Source organism: Melospiza georgiana, chromosome 9 (assembly GCF_028018845.1).
Source record: "Melospiza georgiana isolate bMelGeo1 chromosome 9, bMelGeo1.pri, whole genome shotgun sequence".
NCBI classification, from domain to species: domain Eukaryota; kingdom Metazoa; phylum Chordata; class Aves; order Passeriformes; family Passerellidae; genus Melospiza; species Melospiza georgiana.
The window spans coordinates 8,786,139-8,805,553 of record NC_080438.1 but is presented as its reverse complement, the minus strand read 5'-3'; the positions used below and the strand labels follow the sequence as shown (position 1 = coordinate 8,805,553).

The following is a 19,415-nucleotide window of genomic DNA, read 5'->3' as shown; positions in this document are numbered from 1 at the left end:
TCTAAGCATGTTTCCTGACAAGCCTACTTAAATACACATCATGTTGAACTGACTTTTCCCTTGCATCTGAAGCATGCAAATACACTGAAAATAACAAGGGTGGTATTCCCCTTCCATGAATACCAGACCAGGACTTTTTCATGTCTAAAGACATTTTATTTCAATACAGTTCCATCAGCTCATTTCATTACACAGTCGATAATGTTTCATAATAAACTCAGAAAACCCAAACAAAAAATCTTGAAATCACAGTAAGCATCCATTTAGTTATCAGAAAAAAAAATGGCACATGAAAGATGCTGAGAAACACCACTATCTTAAAGGAAAAAAAAGAATGGGAAGCATGAAGGATCACCCATGGACAACAAGATGTCCATGTATATAAAATACTGAGAATGATTTCTTGCTGTAGCTTTCATAGAGGGAAATTGGTAGCAAGGAAACTCTTATGGATATTAACAATGGATAATTTTTATGGCTACTTTGGTATGGACCAGGCTAGTCATGGACTCACAACACTGGCAAGAGGCATACACCTGCATCCATATAATTCTGACACAAACCCAGAATAGAAAAGATAGTTTCAAATAGTTTTTCTGACACTTAGCTTCTTAATTTGCTTTCTTAGGAAAGAAAGCATAAACTTATAGCTTATGCTATAAGCTACCAACCCAGATTCTGTTACAATTTCCAACAACTGTCTAACGTAAATTGTAAATTCTTAAAAATAAGCCTGTATTTTAAAAATTACTTTTGAAATCAACAATAGCTGATGCAAACCACCAATCTCACTACTAAACAGTCACAGTAAAAGGATCAGATTTACATTTCACCAGAATTACTGGAAAAGCACTTATTCATAGTTGAGCTGCTCAACTCATTTTTAACCCTGTATTACATCCCAGCCTCAAGAGTTCCCAAAGCTTTTCCCTTCCTTGGAACCATCTCTCTCCTCTGCCCAGACCTAAAGCTTATTTTTTTTAATGCCTGTACAACAGAGACAACTTTACCCTAACAGGTGGATAAATGCAGATGCTCACTTAACATATGCTCTGCTATAAGCCTACTCTTCACCTGCTGAGCTGCAGTAGGTAATTTGAACATAAAACACCTGTGGAGGATTTATCAACAATATTCTGGCTCCATAAGCACTTTCATTTTCTGAACTACAGGAATGCAAACAGCAATTCTTAAAAGTCCCAGACTAGGATTTTTATAACAAAAATTGCTAAATTAAACTCCATGGCTGTTCACCATTACTAATGAAAGAGAAAACCCACTATATTTCAGCTGCCATAGAAATGTATAAGTAAAATATGACTTTGACTGCTCTGAAACAGTCTATACATGTGGAGTAGTAAGTCAGTATTTGTATGTTGCTGTACCAGAGCATGATTCAGTTCTTTAAGTTGACATTTGTTCATTTCTGTGACTTTTCCAACTTGTCCTAGCTTTCCTAAGAAATAAAATGTCTGACAAGTTTCACGGATGGATAAAAAAACCACGTAAAGTATAAAGCTTTAACAGGACTACAGGTTCTAATTTAATTTCTTAAGTTAAACTGCTACGTTAACAACTAATGACATTTTGTAGCAAAATCTCATGGAATTAAACTTTGAAACAGTCTGGTCTTTTATGACCAAAAAAGCATTAACATTTTAAAGAGAACTTCTCAAATTGCCTTTGAATACTTTAAAACAACATATACTTCAATCTACGAGAAACTGAATTCTGCTTCTCTGTCCTTTAAATTCTGTATAAGCATTAACCTGCAGACTATAAGGAATGTCTTCTAGTTAATTGAGCAGAGAGCACAACCATCACACTGAGTTACATGGTTGTAACAAATCAGCCTTGTGCTACAGCTCTGACCACATAGTTCTCATACTTCAGGAAATAAGCACCTCTATGTCAGCCGGGATGCCCGGAGAACACCTCCCAAACCATGGATGGAGCGGTGGACAGCAGCACGGCAGACATCCCATTATAGGAACCACATACCAGCCCACGCATTTCTACTGCAGAATTTGCAAGAGCCTGTGTGCTTTAAAAAACGCACTGACTGGGGGGCCAAGGCAGCTTAGCTGACGTAGGGCAGAATTAGGAGATCGAAGCACCTAAAGCGGATACCGGCGAGCTGCGATGGCAGCTGTCACTCTCCATAAAGACGATAAACACGCGTGACGGGAGGACGCGTAAAGCCAGAGACCCGCCCGGGCACGCCCCGCAGGCCCCTCACGGCACGGGGCCCTCCGGAGCTGCCCCCCGGCCTCTCCGCATTCCCCCGCACCCCCGGGGCCGGCCCAGGGACCCCGCATCCCGCTCCCCTGCAGCCCGGGGAGCGCCACTTGCCTGCGAGGCCGCGGCCCGGGCGGGGCCGGGCGGTGCCGCAGCGCCGGGGGCCGCGGGGCGATGGGCCGGGGAGGCACCGGGGACACCGAGCGGCGGCCGGGCCGCTGCGGGCGGGCGGGGGGCGGGCAGGGCCGTCCCGCTCCGGCCGCCGGGGATCCGCGTCTCCCGCTTCAGCCCCGCCCGCCGCGCCCCGACAGCATCGCCGGGACCCGGATGGGGCCGCGCCCCCCGCGCGGTGCCCGGATGGAGCCATGCTCGGGGCCGGCCCCGCTCCCCGCCGCGCCGCCCGAGGGCCCCGCAGCCGCCGGCCGCCCCCGAGGCGCCCCGGAGCGCGTCCCCGAGGCGCGGCGCGGCCCTCCCGCGGCCGGGGCGGTGCCGCCCGCGCCCGCAGCTGCCCCGGATCCAGTCCCGCTCGCCGCTTCCTGCGGCCGCCCCGCCTCTCCATGGCGGTGCCCGGCGCGGGTCCTGCTGGGAAGGGAGCGGCGCGGCTCGGCCTCGCAGCCTGAGCGGCGGCAGCGCCGCCATGTCCGGGGGCAGCAGCGCCGGCGAGTGGTGCCTCATGGAGAGCGACCCGGGCGTCTTCACCGAGCTCATCAAGGGCTTCGGTGAGCGTCGAGCGGGGCCGGGCACGGGTGGGGGCTCCGCGGGGCTGTTCCCACATCGCTGGGTGCGAGCCCGCTGTCCCTGCCGGGCAGTGAGGGCATGCGGGGCTCGGTTGCTGCAGGGCCGGGAAGGGGCTGGATCGCTGCCGGCGGCGAGCGCGGCTCCCGTGGTGTGCCCGGCCCGGCCCGGCCGCCTGCGGGCACCGCCGAGCCCGGCCCCAGCGCGGCCTGTGCGGCCCGGCCCGGCCCTCGGCCGGCACCTGCTGCTCTGCGGCGGGACGGCTCGGCAGGGACTGCCGCGGAGCCATAGCGCCCTTGGGGTTAGAAAGGGCTGCTCAGATCATCGGCGCCAAGCTATGAGCCAGCATCACCTTGTGAGCCAGACCGGGACACTGAGTGCCATGTCCAGTCTTTCCTTAAACACCTCCGGGGCAGTGACTCCATCACTTCCCTGGGCAGCCCATTCTAACGTCTCATCAGCCCTTTGAAAAAATTCCTCCGAATGTCCAAACTGAACTTCCCTGGGAAGGTGTTCGGATTACAGAGCCCCAGGAGTGAGGACATTCAGAGAAAGAGCTGTGCCTAGGCTGAGCTGTGGGACTTTGCAGTGGCTGGGTAGCCTGTAAGCGGCTGCCTGGCCTTCTAGAATGCTAAATTTTGTGTTGAATTGCATTTAAAATCTTCGGTGAGTATATGGTTATTACAGCAGCCAGGTTATTCTCAGCCAAAGAACCAAAATTATTTTATTCCACATTTCATTAATTCATACTTTGTTGTGTCTTTTTCTCAGAAACAAACTCCAGACATGCTTCTTTTACGTTTTTATTTAAAGGAAACTTCCACGTAGTAAATATTTGAACTTTTTGGGCTGTGTATTATGCAAATGTCTTGCTTGAACATACAGCATTTTTGGTCTACTACCATAGGTCTTTGTCTGGAGGCAGATGTTTAAAGTTCTGCTTTGGGCTTGCTGATAATGCCGTTATAAACAGTGTTGTTTTCACTTAAGCAAAGGACCTGAAGTGATCAGAGATATTTAGGCTTCTCTGCTTCTTCTTTAAATGCAACTCTCTTGTAGAGACAGTATCACCATACACAGGTTCAGAAATTCCTAAAATAGTTTCTCTGCCTGTCTTGTTTGGGTTTTTTTAATCAAGGTCTGTTAAAGCCCACAGATAGGCTTTTCCATAGCCTGGATATGCTAATTGTAAATATTACATAATGCCTTTGTGTTTTCTTTCATAAGTCTCTCTTTAATGGCAGTGTCCTTTTTAAAATGAGTTAGTTGAAGAAACCTGGTTTTTTTTCCTTATTTCAGGCTGTAGAGGAGCACAAGTTGAAGAAATATGGAGCTTGGAGCCAGAGAACTTTGAAAAATTGAAGTAAGGCGCATGGTTTTTATTCACATTTGTCTGAAGTCCCTGAAAGAATGTGTACTAAACTCAGGTGTATTTTTGGTGGATCTGTTGTTTGGGGCATTTTGTGTTTGTATTTTTTCCTTCAGTTTCAACAGAAGTTGGGTAGGATTTTGATTTAATGGAATACCTGGCAGTTAAATTGCTTTTCATTAATGCTTTGGTACTTAATCTAGCTTAATCAGGTTTTGAAAGAAATGCTGATGGTAGCTAGAATGTGGAAGTAGATTTCTAACGATTTTTCCATTAGCTTGCCTTACAGCTCTTAACAAATTCTTGGGTGAATTTCCTTGCCTTATTCCTTGGGGTCCTTGCTTTATCTCCCTCTCTCGTCACATCCCAGGGTGTTGCCTCTGTTGTCTTAAATAATTTTCCAGTATTTAGATACCTTTGTAACTCATTTTTCCTGCAGAACCACTTCCATGTGGATGTGAGGGCAAATAGACTTTTTATAACTGATAATGACTGGTGTCATGTGGAACAATTTTGCCCTCATTAAGCAACATTAATTCTTTTAATGTTTTGTCCATGTGTAAACATGCTGTTATCCATGTTTACGTACAGGATTTTAAGAGGAAAATATCATTTAACCTGGATCATACTCTTGTATCTTGTGCAAATATCCCATACTTGTAGGATTAATCTTTCAAAAGATGCAGGAATTGGTACAGAGGATGTACTTCTAGAATTTTTGACTGAAGATGTTTGACCAGCAACACCTGAATGGCAGAAATGTTGCCTATTAATTGGTTTATTTGCTGTCTGCACCATCAGAGCATTTACCTGTTTGTTCATTAAGTGACAGCTTTGCATATCCTGGAGATGTTTGTCTTTCTAGTCCTGGGGGATGGCCAGCTTCCATCCTCCCTTCCCATTTACACCTGCAATATTTTACACAATGTATGAACACTGGGAGTGAAAGGATATAGAAGCATCTTTGTTTTCTAAACAGCAGCTCTGTAAGCACACAGTGTGTGGTGATTGTGAGTGGGGCTGGCCCAGCCTCATCCCCAGTGGGTGCAGCTGTGGCAGCAGGTGAGCAGCACTGACAGCAATGAGCCATGGAGTGCCCAGGGGCACTGAGCAGCCACCAAAGGGAACAGAGGGCACACAGGGGCAGGGCATCAACAGGAGGGGATAAAAGGCTGGGCTGGAGAACAAGAAGGGCAGAGACTTGCAGCCTTCTGAAGTGACAGGGTGTTACTCTGTGGGCTGAAGCTTTCTGAAATTGTGTGATGATACCCTGTGTGTTGTAGCTGTCTCAAGTGTGACAGGTGCTGAAGAGAGAATTCCACTGAGAGACTTTGAAAAAATGCATCTCAGATTTCTGGTCAGAGCTTAGAAAAAGTTTCTTGTGCACTACTATGTTTGTCTTTTGTAGCAAAACCATTTCTGGCTGCTTTTTGGTGATGACCTTAGATTTAAGTTGATGAATAAGTTTTTTTCTTACTGTAACTGAAGATTTTAAGACCTGTTTTCTTTATTAATAAATTTTTGTGTTCTGGAAGTACTAAATACAGTGCAATGTGTAGTAAAAGCTCTTTACTATTCAGGACATGTAGTCTGAAAGGCAAGACACATTTTTACTAGAAGAGAAAACTGGGTTTCTCTTACTTGTGGTGAGCTAACGCAGAGCATGAAGTTTTGGGAGAGCTCCTCTTGGGCCATTTCATCTGTGTCTATAAGGATTACCAAAATGTTTGTTCCTGTCCTTGTGTATGACTGACAAATGCTTTGATAGCTGTTTATCACTAACCAATTCACATGAGAGTTCTGCAACTATAAAAGTTGCAGTAACCAGGAAAACTGGTCCTGACTTTTGAAAATTAGTGGCTAATTGCTAATTCAGATTGGGATTTTTTGTTTGTTTATTTGTTTAGTATTTACAGAAAGAAACTTGAATTGTCTTTTGTCTAATTAAAAGAGCACATATGAAAATTATAGTGCACGTTCCTGTTATTTAGGAAGAATTAACAGAATTACCATACCAGCATGCAGCTAAACTACAGTACAGATAATTTTAATATTTTTTCATCAGTATTGGTGACCTTTTTACTATAAATTTTGTTTTTCAGGCCAGTACATGGGCTGATTTTTCTCTTCAAGTGGCAGCCCGGAGAGGAGCCAGCGGGTTCTGTTGTACAGGATTCCAGACTGGATACAATATTTTTTGCTAAGCAGGTATGAGAAATTCAGTAATTGTTTTAGCTATATAACGAAACATAGCTTTTAATAATAATAAAAAAAAAAAAAAAACAACAAGAAAGGAGCTGGTTTTTTGTTAATATGTACACAGAAATCAACATTTTGCAAGGTAAAGTAGTTTCAACAAATTCTGAGAGTAGGAGCTGTGTATTGACAAAGCAAATCAGTTTAATCTGTCAAGTCTGACAAAAATTGCAGCTATGGAAGAGTAAAGCTCTTATTTATTTGTCAGCCCTCACCCATAAAGTAACTCAGTCTTCTGTGCAGTAGAAGTGTCTTGTGGTAAATGTTCTCAGCAGGATGAGCAAATTACTTCTTTTGAAACCACTTTCAACAACTCATTAGAAGAAATTTATTTTGGTCCTGTTTTTATTTCTTACTTTTCTCAAATGCTCTGAAGCTTGGGCAGTATATGTAGGATAATGCTTTCCTTTAAGGGTTTGCAGATCATTTTGGCATGCAAGTTTTAAGTATTCAAATCAGAAAGGTGAATTTAAATTAGAATCACTGGGAAATTGGTTTAGCTGATGTAGTCCATTGTGTTTTATTAAATACAGAGTAGTAGTGAAATTTTGTCGTAGAGTTAACAGGCTGCTGTGTGTGCTTTTTGCAAGAAAGAAAAGCAAGAGAAAGTGATCAGAATGAAAGTAGGAGTATTTATTATGGGTATTTATTACAAAACATTGACATCAAAGGGCAAATTATTAGGATTTCTGTGAAGACTGTTACATGGTGTAGTTGTTGGGGTGTTAAGGGTGGGGGTTTTGGGGGGGCTTTTATTTTTTTCATTGGGTTTTTTCTTATTTCCCACCACAAATGCAAATTTTGAATGTAAATTTCAAGATATGAAAAAATGTATTCACACTTCCAGATAAAAGTATAGAAATATGGAACACAGTGCAAATAGTCATCCTGGCCACTCTGTACCTGCACTTCTGTTTCATTCCTTTTATAATCATGCTGTTGTGGATCAGCTTTTTCAATGCTGCTTCTCTTCATTCTTCCCCTGCTGTAGCTCTTGAGTCCTGCCAAGCCCTGCCCAACATTTTTATGATGCAGTCAGTGATCAGTAGCAGTTTACTAATTGTAGTTTGGTAGCTCTCATAGACACTGGTTTAGGTTGTGATTTCTGTCTAACCAAACATACTGTTAGTAGCCATGGGCTGTAACCAAAGAACAGCCATGGGGCAAAGAACTTAAAGAAAATCCTTGATGTAGCTTTCAAAAGGTAGTTCCATGGTGGGAGGAAATTACTCTGATTGGAATCTAGAGAGGGGTTTTTTTGGAGGATGTTGTTTTTTAAATGGAAGGTGAATTTTCCCTCACTCAAGGGGTTTCATCTTGTTTCCTGTGAGTAGCTGATGTTGTCCTAGAATTGCTGTTCTTGTGAATGCTGAACAGTTTCTAAGCATTTGTCTGCTTGCTCCACTTCTTTTGCTTTTTCACCCCCTTCCTTTTTTGAAGCTTGACACTGTGTTTAAATGCAATAGCTAAGAGGAGCTTTCTTGAGCTTTAAGATGAGATTGCAGCATGTACATCACAAAATTTGGATAATGTTAGATTTGATAACAAGCCCCACAAAATTAAAGGCTAACAGTGAAAAGTCTTCTTTATTTTATAGTTTTCTTTGAAACACTCATATTTTAATATATTCTTAAGCTGAAACCTCCTTTTTAATTGTCCCTTTCCTTTACCTGCTGCCTTTGAAGAGAATGTGCTGGAGTGACCCTTAGTTTTAGCAGGGAAAGCAATTTCTAGAAATGTTGACTCCTACAATAGTACTGCCTGGTTATGCCACTTGATGGCGTGGAATAGGTGTTTCAAAAGCCATTTGCATAAAGTTTAGAATTAGAATGTTTTTCCTTTTTAATTATTATCTGTCAGTCAAGTGCAGTGGCTTTGCAAAATTAAAACATTCCTTAAAGACATCTATGTGCTTGTGTTTCATTTCAGTTCAGTTTTGCCTGCACTGAGCTATTGAGACTGAACAACCAGAAATAGGTGCAGAGAAATTATTATTAAAAGTAACAGAAAGAAACTGCTTTGGATATTTTGGAGGAATCTGTTTAATACCAGTTTAGCTCTGGTGACTTTCACACTGCAGAAAGTTAGCCTGGGTTAGGGATCCAACTTGACAAACAATGTTTTGAGGATTTAGTGTTTTCTTGAGCGTGTCAGATTTTATAATTTGCTGCTGCTGAGAGCAGGGTGCAGTGAAACTCTGAGCCAGTGAAGCTCATCCCCCAGCAGTTCTCTGTGCACGGTATGTGGGCTGGTCTCTGCTGTACTGTGAGATGTGTCTGTTCAGCAAGTCTGTACAGGACAAAACTGGTAAGTGAGAGAACAGGGGGTTCTTTATGGTAGTGCTGAAGTTACTGCACTTCTCAAACCACAGTCTGGATCCTTCTGAGTCACCCAGGAGGACAAAGCAAGATGAGCATTAGTATTGAATATTTGTGTTGTGACAGAGCAAGTCCTCCCAGCCATCGTGCAGCTGGGTTCATGTGTCTTTTTTATTTCCTCTTTATGTTTTAAGCTAAATTTTGTGCGTGCTTTGAGGGTCTTTGCAGAAGACCTTTTTCTTCATTAAAAAAGAGATGATGTAAAATTACACTATGTTCATTTGTAGGCTGGGATCCTAGAACGAGTAGATTGGTTAGGACAATTTTTATGACATTTAAGGTTATTGATCTGTAGATCTGTATCTTCAAAACTGTCATGACACTGGAGCCTGAAAAATCTCAACAAGTCTTTGCCTCTCTTTTCTCATGCATTTTCTTCTTTTAAATGTTCCCATCTGAAGACATTTGGTACAATTGGTTTTACTGCAGACATGTTTTCACGTGTCTTCCTGAATCCTGTGTGAGCAAGACAAGGCTACTGTTAATATACAACAAGAGTTGAGTAGAGGAGAGAAATTTTGTTTCTGTTCATAACTTTATTATGTGTTCAATTTTAAAAATTGTTTTAGTATGGGGAACTTTATTTAGAGGTAAAAGGCTACAGCTCTCAAACTGTCTAGTAAAACATCTTTAAAATTGCACTAGGAAACACAATTTTGGTAAGAAGCTTGTGCATGCTCCCATTTTCCTCATTTCCACTTCCATAGTGATGTTGTAGTTGAATTCCAAATGACAACTAGATCTTGTTCCAAGTTATATCACGCCTGTGTTGGGGGGTTGAATTTTGAAGTCTGTCTTGTATGCATGCATATTAAAGGAGTGTTTTTAATGGTCACTTTTATGTGCACTCATGTTAAATTTGGCCTCCCTGTTATGCCTAGGTATGGTTTGGTCCTCTGGTTGAGGCCAGAGAACTCTGGATGATCTTACATTCCCTTTGAGCTAGGATACATAGGCACCATGAGGTGAGTTAAGGATACAGTTTCAGCCTTAACTCAGAATTTCCTGATTTCTGTGTTGCGTCAGTGGGCCCTTGCTGTTGTTTTAACACACAATGGATACATGATTACAGCTGCTCAATGTATTCAGCTCCCTGCCACACTCTTTGGAGGAGCTGCATTCTCTGCTGAGCACTGCACAAGTGTCTCTGGACATTGTTGCAGATCTGAAACTACTTCTGAGTTTAATAAATTCTTCAGCTTTTAGTATGGAACTGTTGGTATCCTGCCTTTCTAGGTGCCATGTATTTATTTTATTTTGCATTGTCATGACAGAACATTAACTTCATTAATTGGGAATTCCTGCAGAAGGAGTATCTCATAAATGATACTGTTAATAACAAACCATTGCTCTCTAGTTGTGTTTATGGCACTAATGGAAGGATATGTATTTTTTTATATTTCCAGTACTTAATTGATTTCAAACTCAAATGACATTTTCAGATTTGGTAACATTAAGATAGACCTGTGCTAAAGCTAAGTTTGGGATAACAGATAACTTACAAGAAGTACAACTTCAAGACATGAAACAAATCAGAAAGATATTTTCAGCTATTATTCAGTAACTGAATATAGCTGTAGAAAGATTATATCTTTATTCCAACAAAATTTAAGTAGAAAAATTATATTGGGATTCTAAACGAGAATAAATGGTGGAACTTCATGCTGAATTTTTCATGTTGAGCTCTGTAAAACTCAACTGTTCTGTAATGTTGGAATGTTCTGTAAGTGAATTTGCTGGTTAAACTACCAATTGCAGCCCAGGCTTGTCCACAGCTTTTTTGAAAAGCAAAATACATAATCCATCAGATAGAAGATGTGAGTCAAGAATTTAAAGTGCTTCTGCCTGAAGTTGATCCAGAAGGTCAGATGTGATCCCTAGAGAAAGGTGCATGGTTAGGAAGTCATGCATCTTACTTAGAGAGTAGCCTCATCAAGTGGTTGCTTGGTTTAAGCTGAACTTCACCTGGGGATAGGTTAATCTTCTCTTGATATATTTCTGTGTATGTATGTTACTGTTTTCTTTCAAGTATTGTAAAACACCCCTTGAACTTTTGCCTACACAATCTTTTAACTCTGAGTGTCTGCTTTAAGTTGAAGTATTGAGTATTGATCAATCTAATACCTCACCAAGGCTTCCTGGACAGAAATATCCAGGCAAATGTTGGTATTTCTGAACAAATATAGAAAATCCTTTTAATCCTCAAGTCCAAATAAAAATCTTTTGGGAACAACCTGAATCTATTATCATGTTAGCTAAAAGCAAAGAATGTTTTCTGTTATGCTGAGGCACCCTAAGTAAGAGACACACTGGGAGTGAGAGATGGGTATCCTGAAGGGTTCTCCATGTTGTGTGGAGCAGTGCTGGACTGGCTGTGTGCACAGATGGCACTGTGTCTGTGTGACAAATAAATCCCACACTTGCCTGCATTTGGTCCTGATATCCCATCCTCACTGTGCACCCCTCACCCTGCCTTTGAGCCACCACTAGCTAGAGATTCCCTTGTTCCATCTTGGTGTTCCCCTGTGTCATCTACACCCAGGGACACACTGGATTTCTATGCACATCACCTGCATTTCCTTCTATTCCTCTGCTACAGGACTGTTGTTGCTGCCTTTTCCTTAACTCCTGCCTCTCACTTGACTGAAGTGCTAGAATGTATTTCTATAATGTGTTTTCATTTCAATAGCTGGAGGCTGTTCCCCCTCAGATCCACATCTTTTGCCGTGTTTTCTAGCAGTCAGACTTTGTTTAGCTTGGTCCCTATACTTCATCAGACTTTTTTCACAATGTAGCTGGAATACAAAACATGCCTGATTTGATGAGCCCATTAATTCCTTGCAAAGTCTAATTTTCCCTCTGACTTTATTTTGTGTTTCAAGCTGTTGTATCCTGCTATACAAAATCTCAGTAAATTTCCTTTTCTTGTTTTGAAGCCATTATTGAGTTGTCTGTAAAGAGCAACTGGTTGTTCCATTTTAATTTTTCAGCAAAATTAGTTGCCATTTAGTCCTGTCTCTCCTATAATGGCCTGTATTAACTGTCATTTCCAAATACAATTTGCTGTAGTGACCCTGCCTCCGTTGTAGCAGCACAGGTGATGTGCCTTCTGCTTCTCTGTCAGCCTAATTACACTGCATCAGCTTCACCCACTCTGATGCACTTGAGGTTTCCCTGCTTTTATCCTAGCACTACCTTACCACTGTCTCTGCCAACATTCTTTAGCTGTATCTCAGTCTTTAGTTCTTTCTCCTAAGTTACAGTGTAATTCAAAGTGTGCCGTTCTGCTGCTCTGAGAGCTGGAGTTTTTCTGCTGCTGGTTCTTCATTTCAGTGCCCTTGATGGATTTTCCTTGTATGTCCCTTATTTTGCACGTGTGTATTCTAGCCCTTAGCTGGTGTACCTGCACTTGGTTTAATTTCTGTTTTGGCTGCTGTAATCAGTTCTGTATATGTAGCTGACTCCCTTGATTACTGTTTAAGTCAACTAGATTGTATTTTTCTTAAACTAAGATGTTTGATTATTTATCATCTGTGTATATACATAACCTGAACTGAGAGCACCCTAAAGTATAGAAAATAAATTTATGATATGGTTTTAGTATTAACATAGTAGGTTTTCCTTTGTTAGGACTGGCCTCAATTGTGAAACACGTTGCTTGGGTTTTCTCTTTTTTTTTCCCCTCCTTTCTTGTTGGAAGTGGTTTCACATTCATGGCCCTGAACTAATTTTCATATTTTTATACAAAAGTCACATCCTCTCTGAAAGATTTAAGTACCATTTTCAATTGCAAAATAATCTCAAAGACTAATGATGCATTACTCATTCCTAAGCTATAGCTCTCTGAGAAAAAACTGCTAATATAAAGTCTTGTATTATGGCCTCATACCATTTGATAAGAGAGCATTTAGTTAAATCTCAGATTAAATAATCCTTGCAGCTTCTTTCTTTTAATATGGTGTTTTACTTTGGTTATTGGTGAACAACATTAAAGATATGGCTTTTATACAAAGAGGGTCGTTTATATTTTCTCCAAGTGGAATATTTAACACTGAAATGTCAAACTAGTAACTTTAACTTGAAAAGGATAGCTGTATTCGGCAAGTATGTTATTCAGCTAACCATCATTTAAACAATATATACATCCTGGAATGCTTTTATTAGTTTATCCCTAGAACACTTGACTTTTTTTGTCCAATAAAACCTTTTAATAACAATTTTCAGTTCCATAATGTGTGTTATTGCTTCAAATTAAATTTTTTGGCCTCTTACTCTTAGCAGGAGATCTGATTATTTGAAGGACTTTTCTTGGGAGAGTTGACTTTTTGTTAAGAACATAGATAACGCAATTTGGGCAACTTGCTTTGAATATTACTGTGTGTTTCTCCACAGGGATCCAAGGATTTATGTCTTTCATTATTGACTTTAGAGAGATGGTGAGGCAGTGGAATGGCAGTTTCTGAGGACAGCTGTGAAAGATGAGTTTTATCAGTGAATTGTGTATGACAGCATGCAGAGCTGATTTTATCATAGCAGGGGCTTTTCTATAGCTACCCAGGCAGCAAATCCAGTCTCTGTTAGGGTGTAGCTCTCATGTGAATCAGCATAAGTGTGTGTGCAACAAAAGCAAACACACTTTTATCACCAGTGCTGACCAAATTCTCCATGCTTTTTTCTAGGTCATAAATAATGCCTGTGCAACTCAAGCCATAGTAAGTGTGCTGTTAAACTGTGCTCATCAAGACATTCATCTAGGAGAGACCTTGTCAGAATTTAAAGAATTTTCCCAAAGCTTTGATGCTGCAGTGAGTTACCAGTGTTTTCTGCATTTTGAGTGTCACAGTGTTACATTTCTGGTGGTTTACAGGTGTTTTGTTACTTCCTTTCAGATGAAAGGTTTGGCACTGAGCAACTCAGAAGTGATTCGGCAAGTTCACAACAGTTTTGCCAGGTAACATATGTTTTAAATCTGGCCAAAATTTGAACAAATCCTTTTTAATCTCAGGGGTTTTTAAATTTTCTTTGCAGACAACAGATGTTTGAGTTTGATGCAAAGTCTTCAGCAAAGGAAGAAGATGCCTTTCACTTTGTAAGCTATGTTCCTGTTAATGGGAGGCTATATGAGCTAGATGGCTTAAGGGAAGGACCAATTGATTTAGGTAATTTTACATTTTTGCTGAACATCCTTTATTTTAACAGTGGCTTTTTGCAATAAATTGGTCATATGTTGTAGGTTCAGAGCAAATTATTTATTAAAATAATATCTTGAAAGTTTCCTGAATGTGCTGTAGGCTTGTACTTCCTTGCAGTCATTTGTATTGTTTTAATTTTGTTGGTCTGAAAATACAATTTCCTCCCTGCTTCCTCCATGTCTCTGATTTTCATTTAGTAATCAAATGATCAGGTCCTGCAATCCCTTCCAAAACCTTGATAGTTTTGTTGCAAGACAGAAGTTTACATAAAAGGAGAATATTTACACCTGACTCCAGACACTTTTTTTTCCTCTATGTGGCTTGTGTTTACACACTGCTTCTGTTTTGTAATCTTTCTTGAGATATGTGTGCCCTGTTGAGTCTTGAAAAGCTCTGCACTGCCTATCAAGTGTCTGTACTTTAGAGTCTGATACGTTGTCAACAACATGTTCCACACTTCATTCCCAGTGTTTTCCCAAATTTGTTGACAATTTCATTTATGTTTAGGCTGAGCAACAGCTTGCTGCTTAATCTTGTCTTTAGTCTGTCCAGAGAGACTGTACAGTCCTTGGACCGAACATTAACATCATTTGTGTGGTCACAAGATTGAGTCTAAATTTACTTTAAGGTCTTGAAATTGCAAAAGAGGCATTTTCAACTTAGGAAATTACCTCTGGGTATCTTGTCATATAACTTGAAATCAAATTCTCTATCGTATATCCTTTTATGGTTTTTCTTTCTGCCTGACCTTTTAACATTATATTGCATCCACATAGACAAAATCAAGAGTTTAACATTAAATAGCTGTACCTGTCCACAGTGTTTTCTTTTGCTGTCTACTTCAGTGTTGTCATACCAACTAATTCCCCTTGTGTCATAAAAATACTATGTAACATACTTTCCCCACCCCATTATTACTTGTTATCAGCAAAACAAATTTTAGCTGCTTATGCCCTTAAAATTTAGCTTTGTTCCATTGCTTTGGTCACTGCATTATCTAATTATTACTATTAATAAAACATCTTCCACCTCCTGAAAACTCAACTAAGTAATTTCAGACTGAAGTAGCTAAGGAAAAACATGTTACATACTCTGAAGTTGCTGCATAAGCCTGAATGATGAGAGTCAACTCTGAAATAAATTTTGCCATGATACTGACTTTTTTCCTTTGTTAAATTTTGCAAAGATGATGGATTTTTCCTGTTTTTCCTGTTTCCCCCAGGTGCATGCCATCAGGATGACTGGATAAGTGCAGTGCGGCCCGTCATAGAGAAGCGCATACAAAAGTAAATGGTCGTGATGCCTTTAAATATAGCACCTTCCCTATGCTTGAAAATTCCTTTGTCTTAACTTCCTTAGTTAAAGGATTGCTGCTGAATTTCTAAGCAATGGCACTTAGGCATCATTTCTTTATGCATATCACTGTGTGACTTGAGAACCTGTTGCCCAACATGAGGCAGATGTGATGATAGATAAATCTCAAATACACTGTGCTGCTGCATAATTAATCCAAGTAGGTGTGTGTAGTGAAGAGAGATCCTACGAGTGCTCTGGAAAAGAAGATTGTTATCTGTAACACAGCTGTGCATCTTTGTGAGTGGAAGCTAAGAGTGACATGACCATGAATAACATTTGCCTATGCACTTCAAATTATTAGACAGTCATTCTGTCCACACAGCTGGTATATAGAGATCTGAAGTTTTTCTTAGGAATGGCTTATCTTAGAAATTTAAGCCAGAAAAACATACTGTGAAAATTTGCTACTTCTTAACTCTGTTTCCAAAGTGCAGTCGCAAATTTGTTAGAAATAAAGTTAATTTTATGCCATTTTTAGAAAACAATTCTAAGTTTTTGCTTGAAGACTTTTTGATAAGCAAAACAGGACTACCAAGTTGTTTTTGGAGAACTTAACCTCCAAAAGGCCTGCTAGTCTAATTGTTGAATGCACTTCTCACACTGTGTGGAGAAGTCTCCAATATTTTCTAACATGTAATAGTAATGAGAAAGTAAAAACTATTGTGTGAAGCATCTTCTGTAAGTTCTGGCGTCATGTTTTCTTTTTTGGACAGTTTATGTATTTGTTTTGTGACCACAGACAGGAATAGTAAATTTCTGTGAGAGAAGGTAATTAGGAGTTACATATTGGATGGAGTTAATTTGTGGTCTGATTTTATTTTGTAACAAGATTGGATCGGTAGCACAATTTAATAAACCCATATAAAATTTTGTTTCCATGAAATGAAATCAAGGAGAGGGCTTTTGAGTTGTCATGTTGGTACCTAATTTTGAAAGCGGGTTGTCTTTGTTGTTTTGTTTTTCTGTTCCTCATTTAGATACAGTGAAGGTGAGATAAGGTTTAACCTGATGGCTATTGTGTCTGACAGGAAGATGATATATGAGCAGAGGATTGCAGAGCTACAGCAGCAACTGGCAGAGGTAGGCCATGGAATTTCAATTGCTTAAGTATTTCCCTGATAGTTGTCTGTGCTGGCTTTACTATTCACTTCCCTTCCTTGCTCCCAATGGAGCAGCAGCACAAAAAGCAGGGAGTGATTGCTAGAGATGTGTCCAGCACAGTGTGGATGCTGCAGCTCGGAGCTGAGCACTCAGCACACTGCTGACCGTGTCATTTTGACCTTCTGCCTTGACTCATTTGCTGTGGAGCTGGAACTGTTTTTTTCCCAGTACCTGCTTGTAACTAACTGCAGAAATTCCTGGTATGTACCTATAATGGTAAACAAAACTGCTTCTTTCTGTGATAGAAATACCCTTGAGACAAAACTTGCTTTTAAAAAAGTAAAATTTAAAAATGGAGTAACATCATCAATTTAAATTTTTGTTTTGTGGAAGGAGGAGCCTATGGATACAGATCAAAGTAGTAATATGTTAAGTTCTATACAATCAGAAGTTGCAAAATACCAGATGTTAATTGAAGAAGAGAACCAAAAATTAAAAAGATATAAGGTATGTAGTCTTTGCTTTTCTGATGAAATTACTGGAACAGTTGTAAGATCAAGTCAGCTTTTTTATATATATATGTGGGAGCTTTGCAATTAATGTGAAGGAACTGGATGGGAACTAGAAGATAGTTCAGCTATATAATAATTCTGTTCATGCTTTTAATTTACTTTTAGATTGAAAATATTAGAAGAAAACATAACTACCTGCCTTTCATCATGGAATTGTTAAAGACTCTAGCAGAGCACCAGCAGTTAATACCCTTAGTAGAAAAAGTGAGTATTTCCTAGCTGACAGTATATTACTCTAATTCTTCATACCTTCTCTTTTAAATAAAAGAGCCCATGTCATTTATTCTTCCAAGTTCTTTGGCCAGGGATGGCTCCCTGCACTCCCGTGGCAGCCATGGCACAGGGCTGGGAATTTGGTCCCTCCCTTTTCCCTGCTCCTGTGCTCATTTACTGCCTTGGGCTTCCCCTTTCTAAGGTAGCTGGCCATTAACATTGATTTACTGCTAAGGTTTGTATTAAAACTTTAATAAATAAGCGTGTCTGCCACTTTGGCAAGGTTATGAAACTGGTCAGGCACTTGAACTGTAGTCAGCTCTGTGCTAGTGTGCACTTATGCTTGAGTGCCAGAGGCTGGATCCCTGATTTTATACTCACTGAGAAAGGCTCTCTGAATTAGTATAATGAAAAAAGAGCTGTGTGTTATTTAATGAGTACATTCTTTAGCTGAATTTATTTAGGAAAGTACATTTGCAGGCTTGTAGTTTTTAAGAGAGTGACTTGTGGAGTTTTAATCCAGTTTCATGTTAACAGAAGTCATTGATAATACCCATCAAGCTGCTCTCAGAAATAAATTACCAGAGAATTAGTGGTAACAGATCTTAATTCTGAATCACTGAATTAGATGCTGTTCTGTTCACTTCAATAAGTGGTAACAAGCAGCAGCCTGATTCAGAATTAATTAATGTTTTGACAGAAAACTGTTGGCCAGTATTGCTTCTGAGTTGTCCCCTCTTATTGCCCAATCTGTTGAAGTAAATTCATAAGGAAGAAAGTTCCAGTTCCTTACCAGTTTGAACTATTTATGATTGATATGAGAATCTGTCTGCAAATATTTTGACAGGAGCTTTTTTGAGGGTTTTTCCCACTTACTTAAGATCTTGGTGCATTTCAGAGTTCAGTTTTGATCATCTGTATGTCTGACTGTGGTGTTTTCTTGTGACATAAAATGATTCCATTAGGAAGAGTTTTTTCTATGTAAAATGAAATTGTATAGAGCTATGAAAAATGAAAGTTTAAATTATGTTTTTAAAATAGTGCTTTTCCCCTAGAGAAGTTACCTTATCTCAGTTTCTTTTGCATAATTTATTTAAACCTGTATTTGTAGTCATTCAAAGATCCAGAATGACCTTCATCTTGTCAAAGCTTGACATCATCTCCCCTTGTTTTCTAGGCAAAAGAAAAACAGAATGCCAAGAAAGCTCAGGAGGCCAAATGAAGATGACTTTGCAAAACACATACAGTTACTTGCTTCTGATACTATTTTCATGACAACAAATAAAGCTTTTCATAAACTTCAATTTTTGTCCAGTGCACGTTTGCCAGTTGTAATGGTTTGTCCTGTACTGTTTGCATGGGTCTGACTCTTCCTTCCCCTGCATCCTGTGCATGTAGTACTGCTGAGCAATGTTTAGGTTCTCCTGGTCACATCCAGTATTTAACAGTCTGTCTGAAAGCTTGGGAAGTGGACCCAGAAATGTGCAAGGAAAATGTCCCCATTTTGTCCCACTGGAACATGATAATGATACAAATGCCAGAGGTTTAAGTATAAGCATGAGCTTTCTTTGCTCATCCCTACTAACAGTTACAATCCTGCCAGTTGTTCGGTGACATAGCCTGTGTCTTTGTTTTTATGAAGTATGTGTCTAATTTTTTTACAAAATGGAAAAGTATTAATTTAGCTGTAGAAACATTTGCAAAGACCAATGTATAATCTCAAAAGAACTGCATTGCTTTGGTAGAAAAGATAATAAATATTCCCATTTTTATTTTGGCAAACTTTTTTCTGTGGTATTTTATTATGGGACAAGATGATTAGGATATGGAGGTCATCAGCCTTGTGACTTGAGTACATGCATTCTAAATTCAAGGTGGAAAGAAGGCACACTATTGCTTTGGGGAGTTAATATTCCTGGATGTAAGGTTTCCTCTTCTGGAGTACGTTCAGTGTAAGTCTTTAAAGCACTATTTTATTTTTTTACTTTGAGAAGTAATATAAGGA

General features: G+C 40.0%; 1 protein-coding gene across 2 annotated transcripts; it reads left to right on the top strand.

Annotated features, from left to right (window-relative positions):
• Positions 1-2,775: 2,775 nt before the first annotated feature.
• On the top strand, positions 2,776-19,192 carry UCHL5 (ubiquitin C-terminal hydrolase L5). 2 transcript variants are annotated; one of them, XM_058030707.1, is made up of 11 exons: positions 2,776-2,957; positions 4,273-4,336; positions 6,445-6,550; positions 13,656-13,781; positions 13,866-13,927; positions 14,005-14,135; positions 15,391-15,454; positions 16,502-16,604; positions 17,019-17,132; positions 17,303-17,401; positions 18,588-19,192. In XM_058030707.1, the coding sequence occupies exons 1-11, from the start codon at positions 2,876-2,878 to the stop codon at positions 18,630-18,632; spliced, it is 996 nt and encodes a 331-aa protein (XP_057886690.1). In that variant the 5' UTR covers positions 2,776-2,875; the 3' UTR covers positions 18,633-19,192. The 2 variants fall into 2 exon arrangements, with proteins under 2 accessions (XP_057886690.1, XP_057886691.1); XM_058030708.1 differs by lacking the exons at positions 2,776-2,957; positions 4,273-4,336 and adding an exon at positions 9,858-9,941 and having other exon boundaries at positions 6,491-6,550.
• The last annotated feature ends 223 nt before the right edge of the window (positions 19,193-19,415 follow it).